The sequence below is a fragment of the Chelonia mydas genome, chromosome 5, assembly GCF_015237465.2.
Source record: "Chelonia mydas isolate rCheMyd1 chromosome 5, rCheMyd1.pri.v2, whole genome shotgun sequence".
NCBI lineage: Eukaryota > Metazoa > Chordata > Testudines > Cheloniidae > Chelonia > Chelonia mydas.
In genome coordinates, this window is record NC_051245.2 from 85,827,454 (window position 1) to 85,849,953 (window position 22,500).

At 37.9% G+C, this 22,500-nt stretch overlaps 1 protein-coding gene across 5 annotated transcripts in view; it reads right to left on the reverse strand.

Moving 5' to 3' along the window:
- Positions 1-10,481: 10,481 nt before the first annotated feature.
- The window catches only part of LOC102935221 (spindle assembly abnormal protein 6 homolog), a 40,381-nt gene continuing 28,362 nt past the window's right edge, over positions 10,482-22,500 (reverse strand). For 2 of the 5 annotated variants that reach the window (XM_043547435.1, XM_043547437.1), the window contains 4 exons: positions 18,146-18,298; positions 16,270-16,373; positions 13,372-13,460; positions 10,482-12,614 (listed from right to left, as the gene is read on the reverse strand). In XM_043547435.1, the coding sequence (XP_043403370.1) occupies positions 12,523-12,614; positions 13,372-13,460; positions 16,270-16,373; positions 18,146-18,298 (438 nt within the window). In that variant the 3' untranslated portion in view covers positions 10,482-12,522. The other 3 variants (XM_027818411.3, XM_043547436.1, XM_043547439.1) reach the window with 3 other exon arrangements.

Consider the following 22,500-nt stretch of genomic DNA (forward strand, 5'->3'; position numbering starts at 1 on the left):
CTACTGCTGCATCCTGGGCATCCATCAAAAAGGCTCCATTTCTTTCAATACCCCTTGCTCTCCTCTTTTCCATAGCTTTAATGACATATTGATAAGTTCTAATGCATCTTTCTGGACCAGGATTCCTCCATCTACCAATTCTTGCCTACTCTAGTATAAACATATAGCATTATTCCATGCTCTAGGTGATATGCCGGTGTGTCAGATTAAAGCCCAAGGCCATATATGATATTTCCTGTGGAAGCACTAGAGTTGTCATAGGCTAAAAACCTGGGGATCTAAAAGAAGAAATTAACACAAGGAGCCAGGCACCAGCCCATAAATCAGGAATGGATGACAAGAATCATCTGAGAAACACAGGTTTACACTGAAAACAACGTGACTGGAGTTTACTTTCCAAAGTCAGTCATATTCCCCTTTTTAAAAACCCTCTGGTTTGTATGTAAATCATATATCACAGGTCATATTACAAGTGCAAAAACTGTACTTGTGTAGTTTGGATGTTACCCCAGAAAAGTCGTTTCCCCTCATAGACCAGAAATGGAGTAATATGGAAGCATGGAGTTCCTGTTTATGGAGGTTTGATAGCATCTCTGTTACCAGAGCATCCCATATTTTACAGAACCATGAAATAACAGTGGGTTGGAAAGGGGGGCTTTCTTCCTCTAAATTTCAACCAGAGAGCATCTGGAGGACACCAAAATATAGGATACTGAAGTTGTGTATATCCCTGCAAAATACATTCCTCTCTAGCAGCCTCAGAAAAAGAAATAATGGGACTATTGTCAGTTTAGCTCCTGTAATCTCAAATCTGTTTCTTACATTAATCTGCATTTAACTTCTGGTTCCAGTTCATCACTTCTTTATCTGGTCCTGAGATTAAACCACTGTAAACTCTGGGGTTTTTTTAATTAACTGTTTCTACGCCTTCGAGTACCCTTTGGAAACCTTTCTTTATTCTTCCTCTGATGCATCACATGGAAGCAGGCAAATGACTCTTTATTTTTAAAATTCCCTTAGATTTTGTTTACAAAGGAATTTTAAAGAAAATTCTCAATCCTTCAACAATGGTGCTATTGTCATTAGGGCTCCATAGGCCCAACCCTTCAGGGAGCTAAAGTTCATCCTAGAAAAAATAACCTGTGGAAGAGTGTGGTTTGGTACAGGACTTAAAATCCCAGAGGGTGGAGGGCAGGGGAAGAGGGAGTGTGAAACATTAAAATGATAAACCTCAAATCAGTGCATGTGATGTACTAAAATGAGAGGAATACCTACCTCTCCACAGCCACACTATAATGCTCCAAAATGCCTCCACTTTTTTTTTTTTTTTTTTAAAGAAACCCCTCAAGAGAGACAGTGCAGGATTGTTTTGTGCTGTACCCCCTGTGCTTTATTGTAGACACTATACAATTTTCCTAACGGTCCATATTACAAAAAAACAAAAAAATCACCATCACAACTGACTACTAATTGGTGCCCTTGATGGCAGCATGAGCAGAGAAACTAAGGTTTAGGCATAGATCAGCGTTCATGTCGCGCTTCCTGTCAGTACCTGGGAAGCTAATGATCCAACCAGGGTACCAAATTCAGTGATGAATCCTGGTCACATGCCACCTGAGGCACGTTGCGCACACACTCAGAAGAAGATGAGCACAGAGGCCAATCCTCATCCATAGGGAAACTCTTCCAGTCTGGGTTGATGCATATTTATTGATCAGCATGGAGCAGTTTGCACTGCTAATGTTGTACTCCATGTAGGTTTCTCTCTCTTTTATGATCATTAGAGCCTGTCTGTACTGCTTCCTGAAAATAAAATCATGCCCCTGTTCACCTAAACAGTGCAGCTAAGAGGGGGTGTGGGAAACTTTCAGAAAGGTAAACATCTCGTCCCTATTTATACACATTGTGAAGTCACCAGCAACTTTGCCACAAAGCAGATGGATTTTCTGTCTCTGCACAAAAAGGGCCACAGATTGGAGCATTAGTGAGAAGTCAGAGAGCAAGATCTGGCAGATCATGTGAAAAACTTTGCCCACCACCTGTGTGTACTAGGAGTCAGTGAAGTTTGTGATTTGAAAGAATTAAAAAGGTAAGAAGACCATGGTTTGTATCTTAACTTTTACAAGGTGGGATCAGAGCTGCAAGCTGAACATAGTGGGACCAATTTACCCAGGTTTGTGCAACCTGCACTCTACATTACATAGTGAAATGGCAGGCAGAAGTCTCTCTGTGGTCACACAGTAAGTGTCAAACAGCTGCTTTGAAGTCTAAGTTGGAGAATCTTTGCAGGCTTCTTCCTAAATTCCTCCAGTGTCATGTAGGGGGAATAGCCTTACTACCTGAGCTAGGAGCAATAAGCACCCTATTCTGCAAATCCTTAAGAAAAATGTTTTATTTTAAATAACTATATTTACTTATCTTAAAGGGAATTAATAGCATAAACTTTACTAAGCCATAGTGCAAGCAGGTGCTATTCAAACTTCCCAGGTATAATTTGCCACTACCAAATTCATCTCTCTCCTGGTTGGTAACAGGTCCCATCCTGAGCTTCTGCTGAGCATCCATAGGACTAACCAGCTGAGGAGGGTTTTTACCTTAGAGTAGATTAGTGAGATACTACAAATTCCCATCACACTGTAGCCACATTTCAACATTTCTATATCCTCAAGGTATATCTCCAATTACAAAGGCCAATCATAATTTCTATGCTAACCATAATATAATTAATAGAATATTTCTCACTGTATAAAGCAAATGTTTTAATAAGCCTATTTTGCAACTCATTATCCAAAAATATTTAATGATTGGATCCCAATTATCTTCTGTATGAAATGGAGTCTGCAAGGAATTTTAAATAATGGCTTGTTCAATTGTCCTTCCTCTCCCCCAACCCCTCACATTAGAGTTGCTTTAAGCATAATTTTTATTATTAAGATATGTATTGGAAAGTGCAAACAATTTTCTTGATTAGGCAGCTTTCAACTACATTAAGCTTCAATAGTTTAACATAACTTTTAATAACAAAGATGCTGCAATTCTAAATGGTTTGTTCTCTTAGCCCTCTCAGCCTTTAGCACAGGACTTTAAAAAACAATACTAAAGGAAGAATACTAAACAACACTTGCTCCACCTAGTGGTACTTTGCTCAAGAAAAAAAAACAGCACTATATTAGTATTTTTGCATATGATTCAGTGCATATGAAAAGAGGTCCTATATTATCATGAAAAACAGGAGTGCTTTCATTATGAGAATCTGCCCCATTTCTTCCTCTTCTCCCTCAACACATACGTATTTCAAAATAAAAGTGAGATACCATAAGCCCCCCCACAAAACAAAACCCACCTGTTTGCTTTGTATTGAGTATCATTGTGCTTATAAGCCAAACCCTTCACTTTTTTAATTGTACATTTATTTTAATCACCTTTGACGTGCAGGTTAATGTCCTAACATAACTTGTTCCCTCAGTAAGATTCTTTACCTTTCTGATCCATCCAGCTCTAGTGAGACAGAGGTGTCTGTTTAGCTGGGCCTATCACCTGACAATAACCTTGCTTTTGGGCACACAGGAGAGAGGTTGTTCTTAAATTGGCTACAAGAGTTCAGGCTCTTCCGGCCCAGCTTTGTCTCCTGATACAGTATCTCAGTAAGCTGCTGCCAGCAGACCTGAAAATTATTTTTTGATGACACTAACAGAAGTGGTATTGATGGGTGATTAGGGTTTTATTAACCATAATAAAAAAAATTTAAAAAGCAATTTTAATACTAACTATAAAATACACTATTCCTCAACCTCCAACTGCTCTGACTGTTTATAACATAGCCCTGTGTGTATATGTAAAATACTGGGTCATTGTAGGTACAACCATAAGCTCTAAATACTTTTTGAATGTTTTGTGTATCAACATCAGCTAAAGAGATACAAGATCTGTATTAGCATATCAGTATTGCTCTCAGTTCATCCTCTCTTGCATTTCCCATCTTTGAAAGTCCTGATACATGTAGTCTAAGCACAGAGCTTGAAGGCTGGCACTCCCAAATTTTCATCTCTATTCAGATAGCAGGGCTAGTCACTTAAACTGCCTGCCTCCATTTCCCCATCTGTAATACACAGATAATGCTTATTAACCATTGTGAGATTTAGTGTTTGTAAAGCACCTTGAAGATGAAAAGCACAAAGTGCTCAATTTCGAGAACCTTATACTTAAAGTCAGACCAGCATTTTGGTATATGTCCGTTTTTCTGAACCAAAAGCTTTTCTTTTTTTTAAAAAAAGGTGAAGAAAAGCAAGCTAATCCCATTCATTAACAGAAAGTGTCTAACACTCTCGAGATCCCTCACTATGACATTAAGAAGTATCGTTCTGTTCTACTTGTTCATAAGCCACCTACGCCAAGAGGAAAAATTGCTTAGCTAAACAAACCAGATGTTCAGTACCGGTGGACATAGTAAGGCATAGTGATATGCACTTTTACCGACTTTACAGGTCAGTCTTCATATCTATGGCCTTGCCTTTGTTTGCACAAAATATATTATATACAGAACTTTGTACAAATTGCAATGTACAGTAGATCAAGGAGAGAATAAAAATTGCAAGGATGTGTTTCATTATATGCTTGAACAGCCAGCTCAGTTCAGATAGCAGAAATGCCATTTAAAAAAAAATCCAATTAAAAATAAATCCTTAAATATTGCCTTCCAATGTGCCCCTTCTAACAACTCTGGATAAGATATGCTGCTGCATCTAGTACTATGACATTTGTTGAAGTAAATGATTTTTAAGTGTAACCATCTTAAGTAACTGAACCTAGGTTAAGAAGGAAGCTCACGGAGCCTGACAATTTTACAGTTGGTTACCAAGGAGATGTCAGAGTACATTCATGGATTCCTAGGAATTCCCGAGCCTTGTATCCACTGCCAGCTCAAAAGTACCAACAATGAACCCAATCCTGATGTAAGCAGAGTCAGGATGAGCTCCACCTTGACATCTGGTGGTGAGGTGTGGCAAGTTGTGGAAAAGAACTTCAGGGGCCAATCTCATTTGCATAGGCACACCCACCCCGCCTAGAATGAGGCCATAGCTGCCCAAATGGTCAGTTTGGCTGCTGTGGGAACCCCAGTGTCTCTGTTATTGGGGCAGGAAGAATAAATTATTACCCTGATTATGGGAATCAAGGACAGTGGAACTGTACTTGGCCTTTTGCTATGATGGAGGGACTCGCCATCAACTAAGTAGCACTCGCTAGGCAAGGGACATGGGTTCCAAAACTGTGAATTGGGAGAGGTTGGGGACAGGTATTAATACTTGGTGGCATGGGCCCCTTGGTGAGGGCTTTACATGCTAATTGCACTTCCTCCTCTCTCCACTGTGGAATATCAGAGCTAATTTTGATTCCATTAGGAGTCTAGTTACAGGCTGCTGAGCTGAATTCATTTTGGGCTAATGGGGCACCAGCACTGAGGCTCCCCTACTACAAGCTGAAATCACAAAAGAGCTAAACTTACCAAGAGCTGAAATCACTGAGTGTTGTGTTAAGTAGTGGGAGCCTGAAGATATATGGTGGAGCAGTTTGAGGGACAGCGAGCAGAGCAGCTTGTGGAGCAGAGCAGAGCAGTTTGTCGGATGCCTAGAGCAGCTGTTGGGGCGGCTGGCAAAGCGGAGCCCCATGGAGAGGTGGGGCCATCAGCTTTGGACCATGTAAGGTGCTCCTTAATACCGCCCCCCCCCCCATCTCCACCCGGGTTGGGAGGTAAAACTCTGCAGATAAACTTTCGAACTCTGGGATTGCCCTGACCAGGGACAGAGACTTTTGGGTTTGGGGACTTTGGGTGATTTTGGGTTGCTGGACTCAAGAACCAAAGGGAAAGGACACGCCCCAAGTTGCTTCGGGTGGGTTTTTTGCTCTTGGGTTGTGTTATGAATCCTGTTGGTAGTGTTTCCCCAACATAATGCCACATTGTTTCTCTCTGTTATTAAAAGGCTTTTTGCTACACTCAGACTATGTGCTTGCGAGAGGGGAAGTATTGCCTCTTGGAGGCACCCAGCGGGGGTGGTATATATTTGTCCCAGGTCACTGGGTGGGGGCTCGAGCCGGTTTTCCATTGTGTTATTGGAATGGAACCCTTAGATACTGAACCCGGCCCTTATTGCTGCCAACTCTGACAAGCAGAAGGGTTACACTTAGTTTAATTTTTAACTTCTATATCCAGTACAAGCTTATTTTTGAACTCACACCCTATTTATTTAGCAACTGAATTGCATAAAAAGCGTAGTACTACAGAAAGAGGAAGCAGCACAGACAGAAACTTATGACCCAATTTTAGGAGCCTACGTTTAGGTTGCTGAACCAATTTTGAAGCACCTAAACAAATGGTCTGATTTTCTTAAGTGCTGAACACTCACAACTGAGCTTAATTGGCACTGCAAATGCTCAGCACCTTTGAGCAAGGATTAGATAACTAAATTTACTTACCCAGCTTACTGGCCTAAATTGAAATTTTAGCCTATATGATGCCAGTTTCCATTTTTAAAGACCAAAAAGCTATGGATTTGTGAAAGAAAAATCCAAAAATAAAGGAAGTTGAATGATTGCCTTAAATGTAGGGCTGTCGATTAAGCGCAGTTAACGCACGTGATTAACTCAAAAAAATTAAAATTAAAATTAATGGCAAGTAATCACAATTTATTCACACTGTTAAACAATAGAATACCAATTGAAATGTATTAAATATTTTGGATGTTTTTCTACATTTGCATATGTATTGTATTCTGTGTTGTAATTGAAATCGAAGTGTATATTTTTCATTACAAATATCTGCACTGTAAAAATTATGAAGAAATAGTATTTTTCAATTCACCTCAGACAAGTACTGTAGTGCAATCTTTTTGTTGTGAAAGTGCAACTTACAAATCTAGAATTTGTTACATAACTGCACTCAAAAACAAAAAAATATCAAGCTTCAGAGCCTACAAGTCCACTGAGTCCTACTTCTTGTTCAGCCAATCGCTAAGACAAACAAGTTTGTTTACATTTACACGAGATAATGCTGCCCTCTGCCTATTTACAATGTCACCAGAAAGTGGGAACAAGTATTTGCATGGCACTTTTGTAGCCGGCATTGCAAGGTATTTATGTGCCAGATATGCTAAACGTTCGTATGCTCCTTCATGCTTTGGCCACCATTCCAGAGGTCATGTATCCATGCTGATGATGATAATTAAAAAAAAAGTGTTAATTAAATTTGTGACTGAACTCCTTGGGGGGAGAATTATACGTCCCCTGCTCTGTTCTACTCGCATTCTGCCATATATGTCATGTTATAGCAGTCTTGGATGATGACCCAGTACATGTTGTTCATTTTAAGAACGCTTTCACTGCAGATTTGACAAAACGCAAAGAAGATACTAATGTGAGATTTCTAAAGATACCTACAGCACTTGACCCAAAGTTTAAGAATCTGAAGTGCCTTCAAAAGTCTGAGAGGGATGAGGTGTGGTGCATGTTTTCAGAAGTCTTAAAAGAGCAACACTCCAATGCATAAACTACAGAACCCAAACCATTAAAAAAGAAAATCCACCTTCTGCTGGTGGCATCTGACTCAGATAATGAAAATGAACATGAGTCAGTCTGCACTGCTTTGGATTGTTATAGAGCAGAACCCGTCATCAGCATGGACATATGTCCCCTGAAATGGTGGTTGAAGCATGAAGGGACATATGAATCTTTAGCGTATCGGGCACGTAAATTTTTTTTAAAATCACGTGATTAATCACCATTAATTTTTAATCACTTGACAGCCCTACTTAAATGCCATATGATAAACAGCACAGCTACTTTATAGGAGAGAGAGATATCTATCTATATAATCAAGATACTGAAAAGTTTAAACAACCATATTTCCTTATACTTTTTTAGTTTAAAATATACTCCTCTTAGTTGTTCTACTTCAGTGAAACAGCTGAGGAAAAATAACTACTTCTCATCCACAGTAAATTAAAGCTATGCATACTTGATTGTTTTAACAAGTAATGGGTTGTAGATTTATGATGTATGTTAAAACATCATCTTTTCCCAAGCCAAATGGAGACAAGGATACTACATTTCCTCATTCACAATTACAGATTTCCTAATCTATAACTATTGTTTTCCCTATGTGCTTATATATACACACACACACACCCTAGACACATCTACTAGAATTCTTTGAGGGGGTCAATAAGCATGTGGACAAGGGGGATCCAGAGGATATAAGTGTACTTAGATTTTCAGAAAGTCTTTGACAAGGTCCTTCACCAAAGGCTCTTAAGCATGGGATAAGAGGGATCCTCTCATTGTATCAGTAAGTGGGTAAAAGAAAGGAAACAAAGTGTAGAAATAAATGGTCAGCTTTCAGAATGGAGAGAGGTAAATAGTGGTGTCCCCCAGGTATCTGTACTGAGACCAGTACTGTTCAACATATTCACAAATGACTTGGAAAAGGGGGTAAACAGTGAGGTGGCAAAATGTGCAGATGATACAAAACTACTCAAGATAGTTAAGCCCCAGGCAAACTGTGAAGAGCTACAAAAGGATCTCATAAAACTGGGTGATTAGGCAACAAAATGGCAGATGAAATTCAGTGTTGATAAATGCAAAGTAATGCACATTGGAAAACAATCTCAACTATATATATATAATGATGGGGTCTAAATTAGCTGTTACCACTCAAGAAAGATCTTGGAGTCATTGTGGATAGTTCTCTGAAAACATCAACTCAATGTGCACCAGCAGTCAAAAAAGCTAATAATGTTGGGAATCATTAGGAAAGGGATAGATAAGATATTTTCTATCATATTGCTTCTATACAATTCTATTGTTCGGCCATATCTTGAATACTGCGTGCAGATCTGGTTGCCCCATCTGAAAAAAAAAATATTGGAATTGGGGGAAAAAATATATTGAAATACAGAAAAGGGCAACAAAAATGATTAAGAGTATGGAACAACTTTCATATGAGGAGAAATTAACACTACTGGGACTTTTCAGCTTGGAAAGGAGACGACTAAGGGGGGATATGATAGACATCTATAAAATCATGACTGATATAGAGAAAGTAAATAAGGAAATGTTATTTACTCCTCATAACACAAGAACTAGGGGTGACCAAGTGAAATTAATAGGCAGCAGGTTTAAAAAACGAACAAAAGAAAGTATTTCTTCACACAAATGCACAGTCAACCTGTAAAACTCTTTGCTAGAGGATGTTGTGGAGGTCAAGACTATAATAAGGTTAAAAAAAACCTAGATACATTCATGTAGGATAGGTCCATCAATAGCTACTAGCCAGGATGGGCAGGGATGCAAAACCATGTTGTTTGCCAGAAGCTGGGAATGGGCGAAAGGGGATGGATCACTTGATGATTACCTGTTCTGTTCATGCCCTCTGACGCACCAGGCGTTGGCTATGTCAGAAGACCGGATACTGGGGGTCACCCTCAGCTGAAAGGACCTTGTTAAGTCAGGGGCTCCAATGCCAGACCCCCTGTGAAAGTAAGAGGAGTGGGGATCCTGCTCACAGTTTTATGATCATGAATCCTGCTTGTGGCATTTTCCTTAATTAATTAATGTTGGGAGACTTCCCACCCTTCATTAAAAGTTTCTTTTCTACACTCAGACTCTGTGCTTGCGAATGGGGAAAACCAGGAGTGGTGTGTAATTTTCCCAGGTTACTGGATGGGGGCTTGAACCAGTTGTGTGTTGTATTTTTGAAAAGGAACCCCTAGATATTGAACCCCGCCCTGGTTGCTGCTGGTTCCACCAGGTCCTGTGTTGTTTAACAAATAAACTGAGCTGGAAAGGGGGATGAACAGTTAGGTAAAAAAAACTTTAAAAAAAAAAAAAAAAAAAAGAGGACACAGTTATTTAAGGTAGTCAGGACCAGAGCTGACTGTGAGGAACTTCAGAAAGAGATTTAAACAAGCTAGAGGGACAGGCATCATAACAGCAAACGATGCACATTTGCACAACACACAAATAATGCAATTGAAGGGGGGAAAAAAATCTGGTCTGATCCAGTACGAAAAATCCTAAATTTCCTATGCTGATTCTGGACTACCTTCAGTTTCTGAGTGCTTTAAAGGCATAGGCCAATGTACAACGCATTACAGAACTACAACCTACAAGCAACTAAGCTTTCCATGGTTAAGATGTCTAAATGATATTCACATCAAATATGGCCAGTTTACAAGGTGGGGGGGAAGATGGTTTTCTGGCAGCAAATAAGGGATTTTTCTGAAGAGACACCAAGCCAAATTCTGTCCTCATTTACTATGCCCATCCCCTCGTCTTCATATTTTGCTCTTAGCTATGCCTGTGTCACCCACCCCACTTTTATCAAGTGGGGTGGCAGTGCGCAGAGAGCAAAAATTTTGCCGGATAGTATTGATTTGGAAAATAGCCTCTGTTTGCTTTTAAGAAGAACAAAGTTAGGCAATTACAATCCAAAGAGTTCAAATATTTTATTCACAACATAATGTAAAACAAATATAAAATGTAACATTTTTATGCACACTTTTGACATGCTGCCAGACAGACAACACATTGAAACACAAGTTAGGCATCAAGTGGCAGGTGAGGCACATTCCAAACCCTCAGACAGTTCTTTGAGACATGCAAAATTCTCTCATATAAAAAATAACCCACAGAAGAAGAGATCAAGCAAAAAATACTGCAATTATGAATACCCCCCCAATTTTTCTGGATCCAAACATGAGATGCATTTGCAAGTTCCAGAAATGAAAGTATGGCATAGCATGGATAGTAATTAGGGTTAACAGAAACTAGTTCTACCTGCTGCTGCTCCCCACAACCCCATATATGGTCTACATGAAAAGTAAGTTTAGAAAAAGGTTAACATTTATAATACTGACAAGCAAATAAAACTGCAGAGTTCCAGGTATTACATTTTAACATTGTTTTGAAAGTTACAGTAGAGCATCAATTTAGAGCAGATCCCTGTCTCACTTTAATAATCCAATGACCAATTTCATGTCTCCCAAAAAGTAGGCTATTGAATCAAAAGGAAAAAATTATCATAGATCAAAGCTATTGGAGTATCAACTGCAAACTATGCTTTCTCTTGAGACTGCAAATATTTATTCACAACAGATCAAGTTAGAACTGTCTGAAAATGGGAGGAGATACTGCAGTGATATCTGGATCATTTCTTAGAAATCAGGACAAGGACTCTACATGTTATAGAAGAAAAAAAAATAAGTGTGTGGGGGAAGGAGGGAAAATGACTTGTAGATATGTAGGAACATAGATGGGCAAATCCTTATCAGATGAAATGCAGATCCTTTCACGGACATCTTGAATCTCTCACAAAATGGGTTGGTTGTATTGAGTTTCATATAAAATACAGATCTTGTAACATTTTGCCAATAGACCCCAGTTTTTAAACATTTTGAAAAAGGTGGATCCAATATGTTTGATTTAAAATGGTCTGGAGAACAAACGGTCAAATAAAGAACTGATATAAGTAAATGGAGTTGCACCCTCTGAGAGTCTATACCCACCCTAATCTATCAAAACTAATTATTTTTAGAATGGTACAGTACACAAATTTTCAGCATCTAGAATTCATTGAATCCGTTGTCTGTTACTAGAAGTCTCTAAGTTTTGACAGTAAATATTAGACACAAATAGCTATTAAAAATAGAAATATTAGATAACTGTTGGACCCCAGTTATAAAATACATAATAAAATAGGCACTTTAACTTTGTAGTCTTTCCATAGATAATATAAAATGGATGTTTCAAAGTTTAAGAGTTTTTGTGCAAAAATTCTTAAATAGAATGCAGTTTTTAAAAAAAATAAAATAAAAAAAAATCCACAACAAAAACCCAGGCTTGCAGAAATTATTCCCCCCCCCACCCCCCCACAGAGAGAATAGTTATCAACAGAGGTCATCTTTAGTACGTCACAGAATAAATATTGCACACACATTGGAGTAGTCCTGCTGTAATTTGCCATTTTTAAAAAAAAGTTGTTCTTAGAAATTCACAATTTGAGGATTATAAAAACCACTTCAAAGCACAAGGGAAAAAAACTGGTACATCCTGTAGTAATAAGGTGTGAACATACACACAGCTCTAAGCACCAAAAGCACATGAAATAAATGCTTTCAGTCAGCCTGCACAGCTTTGTGTCTTTGAAGAGTCAATCAGCTATTGCTTTATATTAAACAAAATAAATCAAAAACATCTCATTTTAAAGACACAGATCTAGAAATGAAATCATTAGGTTTTTTAATAGCTGGCTTTACCTCCAGATCCTATTTTGGCAGTTTTAATGAGCACAGACTTTACAGAAAAAAGTAACCAAGTCCAGATGGACTATAAAGTCAAATGTATGACAGTGTTGCTCAAGCACCTCTTTTTTCTTTTACATTAGACATGCTAAATCAGATGTATATATTTGATGCTGCTTCCATTAACATGTGCACGCCTTTCTGTTTGCAACCCACTAAATAAAATTGGAACTTATGATGCAGGAAGTCTAGTCTGTTGCCCTGGGAAGTAAGCAGATATCACAGGTGGATTTCCTTGCTTGGGTAACATAGCTCTTGATAACACTGAAAAAATTTAAAAAAAAATTCAACCAGGTGTTGCACTCTTTGTAAGGTGGTTAAATGTATATACAAACAATTATTCATATTAAAATTGTTTTGAAAAGATAGTTAAGTTCAGCATATAGTAAGCTTCCTCCCCTGCTATCCTCCCCCTCCCCTCAAAAAAAATCATTTGGTCTCTGATTCAACCACATACACAAGCAGATAATCAACTTTAAGTATGTGAGTAATCCCACTGAAGTCAACAGGGCTATTCACGTGCTTAAAAAGTTAGGTGCCTGCTGAATCAGGACCTCATACTACAAACTTTCAGATTTGGCCAATAATATACTTTAAACTGTTCTATTCTAATAACATAAATTTGCCGAAGAGTAGAAATGGGCCTGAACCAAAACTCCAAAATGCTGTTTCTATTCCTCTAGACTGAGGAAGTTAGATCAGAACTTAGCAGTTCAGGTCCATCTCTAGAAGTAACTCCACCAGACATTCGTATTGTCTCCATTAAAATACTACTGTGTGTCAAACAGTGAAACCTGACCTACCTCAGTATTCCCCTACACATCGAACAGGAAACAACTGAGGTATCTTAAGATATCATGCTACATCAAATAGTGACTATATAAATGGTGACCACTGAAACATAGGGTATTACTACTAAACATTGACATTATGGTAGCACCCAACAGCCCTGAACTGCTGGCTAACTGGGTCAAAAAAACAAGTCATCTTTCAAACAGTTGCACTCAATCAGATCATTTACCTGTGTTTGCTACAGACAAAGGTTTTAGTCCTCTCAAAGGCAAGTTGCCATCTTTCTTCAAATATTTCATGTCTAAACCAAGTGGCTCACTGAAATATCAAAATGTGTTCGGGGGAAAAAGTTATTCAAAAGGGAGCAAGCTGCCTGTAATTAATATCCTTTTTAAATTATATGCTCTCTTATGCCACCCCTCCTCCTCCCCAGTTTTATAGTTATTAGCCTTTATTTTTAAAATGTGCAGAAGTAATACACTACAATGTATTCCTGATAGCTGTATTTTTATTTATTTGGTTAGGAGAAGAGGCACAAAGTAAATGCATAGTTCAACCAAATTCAGTTGCAGAACAGTGGACTGTAAACAATAGAAGTTATACAGTTCATTACTTTCATTCTGCAGCTACTGAAACATTGCATCTATTTGGACTCTGACTAGGAATCCTAAAAAGAATGATTTCTTAGCCTAAAACAAACAGAGAGCTAACAGCACCCATCACCATTTACAGGCTATGGCTAGTAACACAAGGCTCACAGTCAGCATACCTTTGAAAAAGACAAAATTCTGTTACTATGTACAAAGAGGTCACTGGCATTAATAATAAAATCAAATTATCTATCAATTTTAGATAAACAGTAAAGTCACTAAACAAAATTTATAAAAGAAGTAAATTGCTTGGGGATGGGGGGAAGCCGATTAAAAATCCAGAGCAGTTTTACCAAATACCTAACACACATTCAAATTTATTTCCATTGTCACAAGATTGGATCATTCAGAATTTTTCCCTCACCCTCTAAAATACCATCTAACCACTCTTACCACACAAAAAACCACAACATATTTTTTCTGACAATTAAGACTTACATTAGGGTGTGGTGGTAAAATGCACACCATCTTGATAGTCACAAAATGGGGAAATATTTGGAATTTACAGTACAGGTGGAATACTTTTTGCAGCAGAAAGGAGATAAATTTCCTGTGTCTGACTCTATGTCCAACAATCCTCATAGTGGAATATTATAGGCAATGAACTGACCTAATGAGCTAAAAATAAATGTAACGGATTCATGTAAAACTTGAGACATTTGTAACTGAGAAGGGGAAAAAATAAAAACTGAGGCACCCACACCATCCAGCACTTCACCACAAGATGAATCACTTGAAGCTTTCAAAACCAGCCAACCAACACTGACGTAACCCTTCTGCCATTGAACTCAGTGGTAAAATTCCCACTGAGTTCAATGGGAACAGAATTAGGACAATGCCAAGTGCTTTTGAAAAATCCCACCCTGAATCTCTATTTTTGTAGAGCCTTGAAAATGTGCTACACACAGAGGATCATGTTGGCTGCCTTATATGGCATGTACTCTTTCTGCAAAAGGTATCAGTGTTCCTCTATTTTAATGAGCTGTGATATGGTGCTGGAGTGAAAAGTGTTGCCATAAAGGCTTCTATTATGCAAATTCTGATGGAGCAAGGAATTAATTTAAATATTTTCCCCCTTTATACTGCAGGATAAGAGGAACAAAGAAAAAAATTACTTGGAAAAATTAGTGTAACAGCTCTTCTCACATCCTCAAAGTGTGTGTGTGTCTCTCTCTCTCTCTTTGAAGCTTGGGTTTAGGTCAGAATAATGGCTATAATCTTTTGAAATGAAAAAAATGAAATGAATGAAAAAAATCATTTACTGTGGAGATGAATATCAACTCTATTCTTGCCTCACAAAAAGTACAATAATGGAGTTCAATAAATAATATACACTGCTAAAATATTCTGGCTGACGTTGCAGCCATTAGGTTCTTGCTTCCATTTTCTCTTCTCTTTCCAGAAAGCGTTTTTGTTTTGTTTTTCTTGGTAGAGTCTTCTATTTAGCTCCAAGGTGTTGCCACCATTAGAGGAGGTGGTGGAAACAGTGGACACTGCCTGAAGATGGCTGAACAGTTAGGTTCCACAGCCCACATCTCAGACAAGCAGCACAGTCCCCTATATCCTCCTCCTGTGGCTTAGTTGGGGGTTTGCTTGGGCAACAGCAAGTGTGCTGGACTCTACCTTCAGGGAATTATAAGGAGGCTTCACTTTACTTTGGAAATAGTGTGCTATCTGCCTCCAAGCCAGACAATTCACTTTCTTGAAAAGTGTTTCTAGAGGCAAAATACTTTCTAACCTTATCTTTACTTTCCTTGCTCTTGACAGTTATATTTCCATTCATGAAGTTGTGGTGGTGTGTGAATGGGGATCCTGACTCCAAGGACAACAAACAAGCTCAGGTCAGATTAGAACTGCCCACATACCAAATCATTCTGAAGAGAATTAGAAGTTATTTGGAGAAGTGCCCAAGTAAAATCTAATTAGCAGGCAACCTTTTGAATTTAAAAAAGGCACACAGTTCCATGAGGGGTTCTCACTGGGAGTTCCTAAATGCCAGTGTGCTTGGCCTCCTAGTAGATATTAGAGAGAAAATCCACTGCCAGGATTGTTGGACCTGAAGAGGGGGGTTAAACAAAAACAAACAAAAAAGATGAGAGACTTCTCTGCAGAGTTTAATTCTTTTCCCAGATCTTCCCTGGCACTTTTGAACATTCTCCTGGCAAACAAATGGGATGTCCCATGGATTCCTTGAAGGAAAGAGTCAAGCCGCAGCCAGTATAGTGCTGCCTGAAATCTCAGACTGATGTTACTTATAACACAGGAACAATTTGACATTGGCCAAATGTGTGATTTTTTCATAAAAGCCTTTTTCCTCACACACACACACACACACACACACAGAGTTAAAAGTGAAAATAGGACTTGTGTAATCTCTCTGTCTTTAGAAGTTACCATAAAATGATGTAGTTTGTTATATCACTCAGCAAAAAAACAAAAGGAAAAAAAGAAAAAAAAACAAAAAACCCACAACTTACACATGGCCTGAGTTTGGGGGCACTAAAGGAGTGGAGGTTGGTGGACAAGGTCTTGTCTCATGTAATGGAGTGCTGGTGGAATTTTCTGATAAGTTGATGCAAACCTATACAATTTAGAGAGTGAAAAACAAAAACATTGGACAAGACTTGTGTGTTTAATACGGCTCCCATCACCATAGACAGCACACGTTTTTCCTCTCCCAAATATAACACAATCATCATTGTACCATTAAACCATATGTTGTGATTTTTGAAGTCCCTTATTTTTTAAAAGGTCACTTGGGTAACTGCTCAGGGACATCAGGCCTAGATCTCTGCTGTACTACACTTGTTTTACGCTTGCATGACTCCATTGTCTTCCATGAAAGTACATGGCTCAAACTGATGTTGTGCAGTGAAAAGTCATGTTCACTGGCTTCTGGAGTCAGATTCTGCTTCTACTGAAGCCAATGACAAAACACTCATTGAATCCAACAGGAGCAGGAGAAGGCCCCTAGTTTGTGTTCTTCAAAGGAAACTGCATCGGTGAGGGAATGCCTGAGGTACCCATTTTGGAACAGTATAATATCTGTATTATTGAATTTATTGCTGTAAATGCAACTAGAGGCTTAGGCAATGGGCTAATTTTAATACCTCTAAAAGTAAATACATTATATGAATAATTAATCTAAAGGTAACCTAACTTAAGAGTTCGGGGGGATAAAGCTTTACTGCGACAAGTTGGAGATTAATGCATTTTTTGAATGTTGCCTCACAATTGTCAATAGACGCTTCAAATTAAACACACATTTACATATTTTTCTTATGCTACTTTTTTTTAAAACAGTTAAAGCTAAATTTATTGTTTTCATACTCTCCACCTATAAAGCTAATTTTTTAAAAAAAATTTCTGTTTTTCATATCCTCCAACTATGTACTAAAAGAATTTTGGCTTCAAGTCTAGCTCTCCAAATGGGAGGTAGATCAAATGATACATTTTACAACTTAAAAAATAGACTACTACATGTCAAATGTTGCACTTGTAAGGCCCAATATACTGCAGCTGGCTGAAGCCAGGAACAGATTCTTTATACTATTACAAGATCTGAGATCCCAGTTCTTCTGTGGGCTATAGACATTTCTAGCTCTGATGAATTGTGAGCTATCAGACACAAGAATGGATTTTGCCAGGCCTGAGCCACAGACTAGTGATAGTTTTGCTTGGGGAGGTATAGGGAGAACATTTCTTGTACCAGATTCCTTTTGTTAATTAAAAAAAAAGGCCGACTGCTTAAAAGCTGCCTAGAGATTTGGAATATAAGTAATAGTCCCTAGCAGAAATGGATTAGTGGGTAGAGTGTAGGGAGGCAGTGAAAGTTACAAGATAAAAGCCATTTATTGTACAGTTTTAGAAAAATGAAAATAATTCTTTTTCAGATATATAAATTGGGCTCATAGTTAACTATTTTTGCTTATTTGTTCCTCTGGAAAAATTAAGAAAAATGCTTCTTTCCCCTTTCCTCCAAAACCATTTACCCAACTCTTCTCATGTAGTCTGTGGGCATAATCTGTCAAAAATGGTTAGTAATGTTTTCCTAACACATTTGTCATTGTGTTGTATTTATGACATAAGTCAAAACTGTTGGGCAGAGGGGAATACTTAGATAAGAGTAGTGGCCATTTCTAAGTGTTCTATTTTTCAACATTTACAGCAAGCACAGCTTCAGCTCTCTAATGCAGTTATTAGTGTCAAAACATTCCATGTTAACATTAGTGTTCTGCTGTGCTTTATCCAGAGGCAAATCACAATGGAGAATTAAGCTGTTAAAAGCTAGGACACTTCAGCAGAATACGTTATAGTGCAAAGGAGGTGAAAAATAAAAGTATATATGCCTGCCTGTGGATTATATCTTGCAGCACTGGTGACCGCACATGGGATATTCATTCGCAGAGGAACAGAGCCTTCACAGTTATTAGAAAGGGAAGCAGTGCTAATTGGTGGAGGCATCACAGGGACAGAGAAAGGACTGTTATAAAGTAGAAGCTGAGGCTGTAAGGGAAACAAACAAAAATAAGTGGAAGAAAAGACTGTTTAAAAGTAAAATATGACAAAAGGAAACAAGCCTCCCAAATACGCGTAAGTTGTCTTGATATTTTTGTGATAGAACTCCTTCAAAAGTCTGAAGTATAGTAGGGCAGAAAGGTCAGTTTTACCCCAAACAAAAAAGAACAAACCCAAACCCCTCATCCACATACTTTTTTTAATGTTTAAGTATGTGCTAGGCAAGAAACATATTATAGGTCCATAGTACACGCTTTGTTGCCAAGCTAAATAGAAAAAGGAACACTAAGCAAATGGAAAAAAAAAAAAGTGTGACAAATGCCCATCTTTTCCCCTTACCTAAAAAAAAAAAAAAAAAAAAGGTGCCCACCCTTTAATAAGGTTTCAAGGTGGAAAAGCCCCTTCCACTGTGCATTTTTTCCCCAATGGAAAGAACCAAAAGTTTTAGAAAAAAGAGTCCCCTTCATAGTAAAATGAAACCATGGGCCTCTTCGGATATAATGTTACGAGAGGTCAACTGAGCTTGAAAGTAGTTCCAGGACAGGATATTTTTGAGGCCAGATAAAGGAAATGTCAGTGACCTCTCTTTTTTTAATAAAGACAATCTTGTCATTTGTAAGTTTAATCCCAGCCTTTCACCATAACACTTTTTTCCAAGTGCTCGTTAGGTCATACTTTCACTTCTATCAGAAGATAAAGGTGTTCAGATAGCTTTCTCTTTTGTGGTTGGTTTTCAATTAAAAATGTTTGTTAGTTAAGGAGCTTGTGTCAATCTACAGAACTTCATATTTGCTTTTATGAAATCTGGCACGCCCCTTTCCATAACTGTGTTAAGAGATTCCCATCCTACTTTTATCCCGTCTCCCAAAAGTAAGGGCTTCGTCTGTGTCAGAATTAAAAAGCTTTTGAAATTGATTTAGTTTCATTAGTGCAACTTTTCACTAAGAGAAGCTGCTCTGTTCAGACTTTACACCTTTGGCGCTTACATAATTTATAAGGAAGGCAATGTATCCCCTCCAACCCAAGATAGCTACAGGGCCCTTATACAGCAGAGAACCCCAATCATGCAGTACTTTGGCTGATCGGGGAATGAGCAGAAAGAAGCCCCAATTGGGGATGGAGAACACTGAATTTATTGGGTGAAAAATGGGGTGGGGGGGAGAAGAGAGAAGGTGTCAGTAATTTAAGCAACAATTTTAGCTGGACTGAGAATGAAGGAAGAAAATTTGAAATGGGAATAAGGGGACAAAAGAATACAGATCTCTCATTCAAAAAACTTTACATTTAGTGAAAGGTTTTGCATCACCCTCCCAATAAAGAAAAGCATCTTTTAGTTGGGGGGAGAGGGACAAACACAATGAGCCTTAATCAGAACCAAATGGATTAAAAATCAACTTCCTGAGTTTTAGTAGGAGAACTTTCCATCATCAATACCACATAGGATTGTGGTAGCTTTGTTTCAGTAGTGCCAAGCTTACTACTTTGCCTAACTATATTGCATAACCCTAGCTATGCACGGAATTTTAAAGCTGTTCTCTGTCTCTACTGTTCTCTGCTGTCCTTCTTTCATGCTGCCACTTTTGCAGGTTTGGGCTCTATTCCCTCAGCTGAGAAAACGTAACTAAACACTTTCCTTCAGTTGCTCTAATGATGAATTAATAGATTGTTTCATAATTCATATTTTCCACAATAGCTCAAAATTACAATATATAAAATTCACAACAGCTCTGATGTCATGGAGCCAGACAGTAGTTTTTCCTACTTTTTTCAAAACACTACTTGGGATGTATAAATAGGGTAAGCAGGTGATTCTACATTGCTATTGTAGATTATTAAACATGGTTATCAATGAATTTCCTCTTTCTGGTCTTATTTGCTAGTATTCAGATTATCCATCCAAAACATTTAAAACACAGGCATGCCATCGCTCCATTTTCTCATATCATACCATCAAATGCACAAGCATCATGTAATCTTCTAACTCTACTGCCTAAATCAGCATGGCATTAACACAGCACAGCTTCAGCTCTACTGCAAGTGGTTTTTCCACTATCTCCATGGTGTTTGCCCACTACATATGATCAACCACCTCTGAAAAAATTAGAGGCAATTTGTCAATCTCCAAAGCTCTTTCTCCAATCAGTCTTGCAGTGCAATGGGAATTTTTGAGTAGTATGTAACATGGGATTTATAGGAGGCTCACTTCAAGATTAGTACCCTCCCAGGAAACTTCCATTAAATATATATCATTGTATTCTATCATTACATCTTGTAACTTAGCAGATAGTAAATGCCACTGGAACTTGGAAGTGTTTTGTCCATCTTTAAAAAAAAAAAAAAAAAGAAAACACAACACACACACACACACACACACACAATCTGACCGATTTAAGATCAGGCATGTTCGGAGACCAAGCACTGATTGTAAATCTGAGTGCATGTTTTAGTTATTTGCATTTTCCTTGTACTTATATGTTATGCTGAAAAAAAACAACTTCTATTGGCTTATCTCAAATATGAAACAATATCTGGATGAAAGGTATGAAGAGTAAGAGCTTCAATTGTTCACAGATGCTTTTCGGGTATTACATGGTGAGGCATTATCCGGTCTCCTTTTATATATGGGCCAAAAATCTTCAAGTTTGGGTGAGGCACACATATCTATATACAGGACACCTAAATATCCTGATTTTCAGAAGTGCTGAACAGTGGGAGTTTCCAGCGGACTTCAACTGAGAGTTCTAGATGCTCAGCAACTCTGAAAATTCAAGCCACTGACAAATGTCCATATGTGAATTTAGGGATCCAAGTTTGAAAATGTTAGTCATAAATTTTAACTGGACTTCAGCCTTTTCTTGTGTTCTAATACTGTCTAATCTTTATTCAGCTTCCTGATTTACCAGCTTTTCACAACTTTTAGTGAATCAGTCACAAACATTATCCTTTCCCAAATCACTCTGTTCATATCAGTAATTTCTCTGCCCTTAGCCTTTAACTCTGTCTCAGATTACTCTATGGATTCAGCTGGAACCTGTGTTTAGTTTTAAAAATGTAGGGAATATTATACTAACAATGGGTTAGCTTTTACAAAGTTTCAAAACCTATTGTAATATGCCCTTAGCTTTCTTTTCTCTTCAGCAGATACATCTATCCAAGTATTATAAACATCTCTACCTCCTCTTCTTCCCCAAAGAATTAGATAACAGCATTTTTGCTCCTCAGCTTTGAATTTTAGGAGACCCTTGAGAAGAAGCTCCACTGGCTGTTTAAATTTCTTCCTCTCCCTAAGAACATTCATACTTTTCCAGTTTATTCTAGTCAGCCTTACCTCACCGGTTTTGTTTGTTTGTTTTGTTTTTGTTTATTTGTTTGGTTTTTTTAAGGATGCACTGTTCTTACAGGTTTTCTGAAACTATGAAGTTAGACAACTTGAGTAAAATTTTGAAAAAAAAAGCTTACACTGTGTTAGGAGCCAAAATTCCATTTTCAAAAGCGGGGTTTTGCTCTTCAGTTCCTTAAGCGCTCTTGAAAATTTTACCTTGTTTAAGGAACTGGTTTGCTTTCATGACATAGGTAAGAGCTGATGCCTACAGACTAACAAGTTATTTCTGTACAAGATTTAGGAAGCAAATCAAATCAGGTTTTTATAACAAACTAAAACACCACACACTGAACAATGTGATTTCCCGTCCCCCAAGACCCAAAAAGTCCTACACAGTCAAACATGACTTGTTAGACTATCATAGCATCATCTGGTGTCTCCCAACACCATCATGGAAATCTTTTGGAATTTTACTCGTCGCTAGGTTATTTTTATAGATAATTGCCAATTAAGAAAATATTTATATCACTTATTTTCAGAGGCATCATAGCGCACACACATCCTGCAAAGCATCTTAACCCATCTAGCACCATGTAGCCTAATTTTCAAGAAAATAAATTCTTCTCAGCCAAAAAATGTTAAGTGGATAAAAGATAATTGAGCCATACAGCTGTATCTATCATCAAGAGAACAGATTGAAGAGTTTTACCCAAATCATTTTCCTGCAAATATTTTGACAGTAGTGATCTAGCTAGAGAGGTACACAGATTCATAAATTACAATTTAATTTCTTCAATTCAGACCCAGGGTGATTGTAATATTGAAATCCTTAGTAAAAAGAACCCATTATGACAACTCCTGCTTAGGT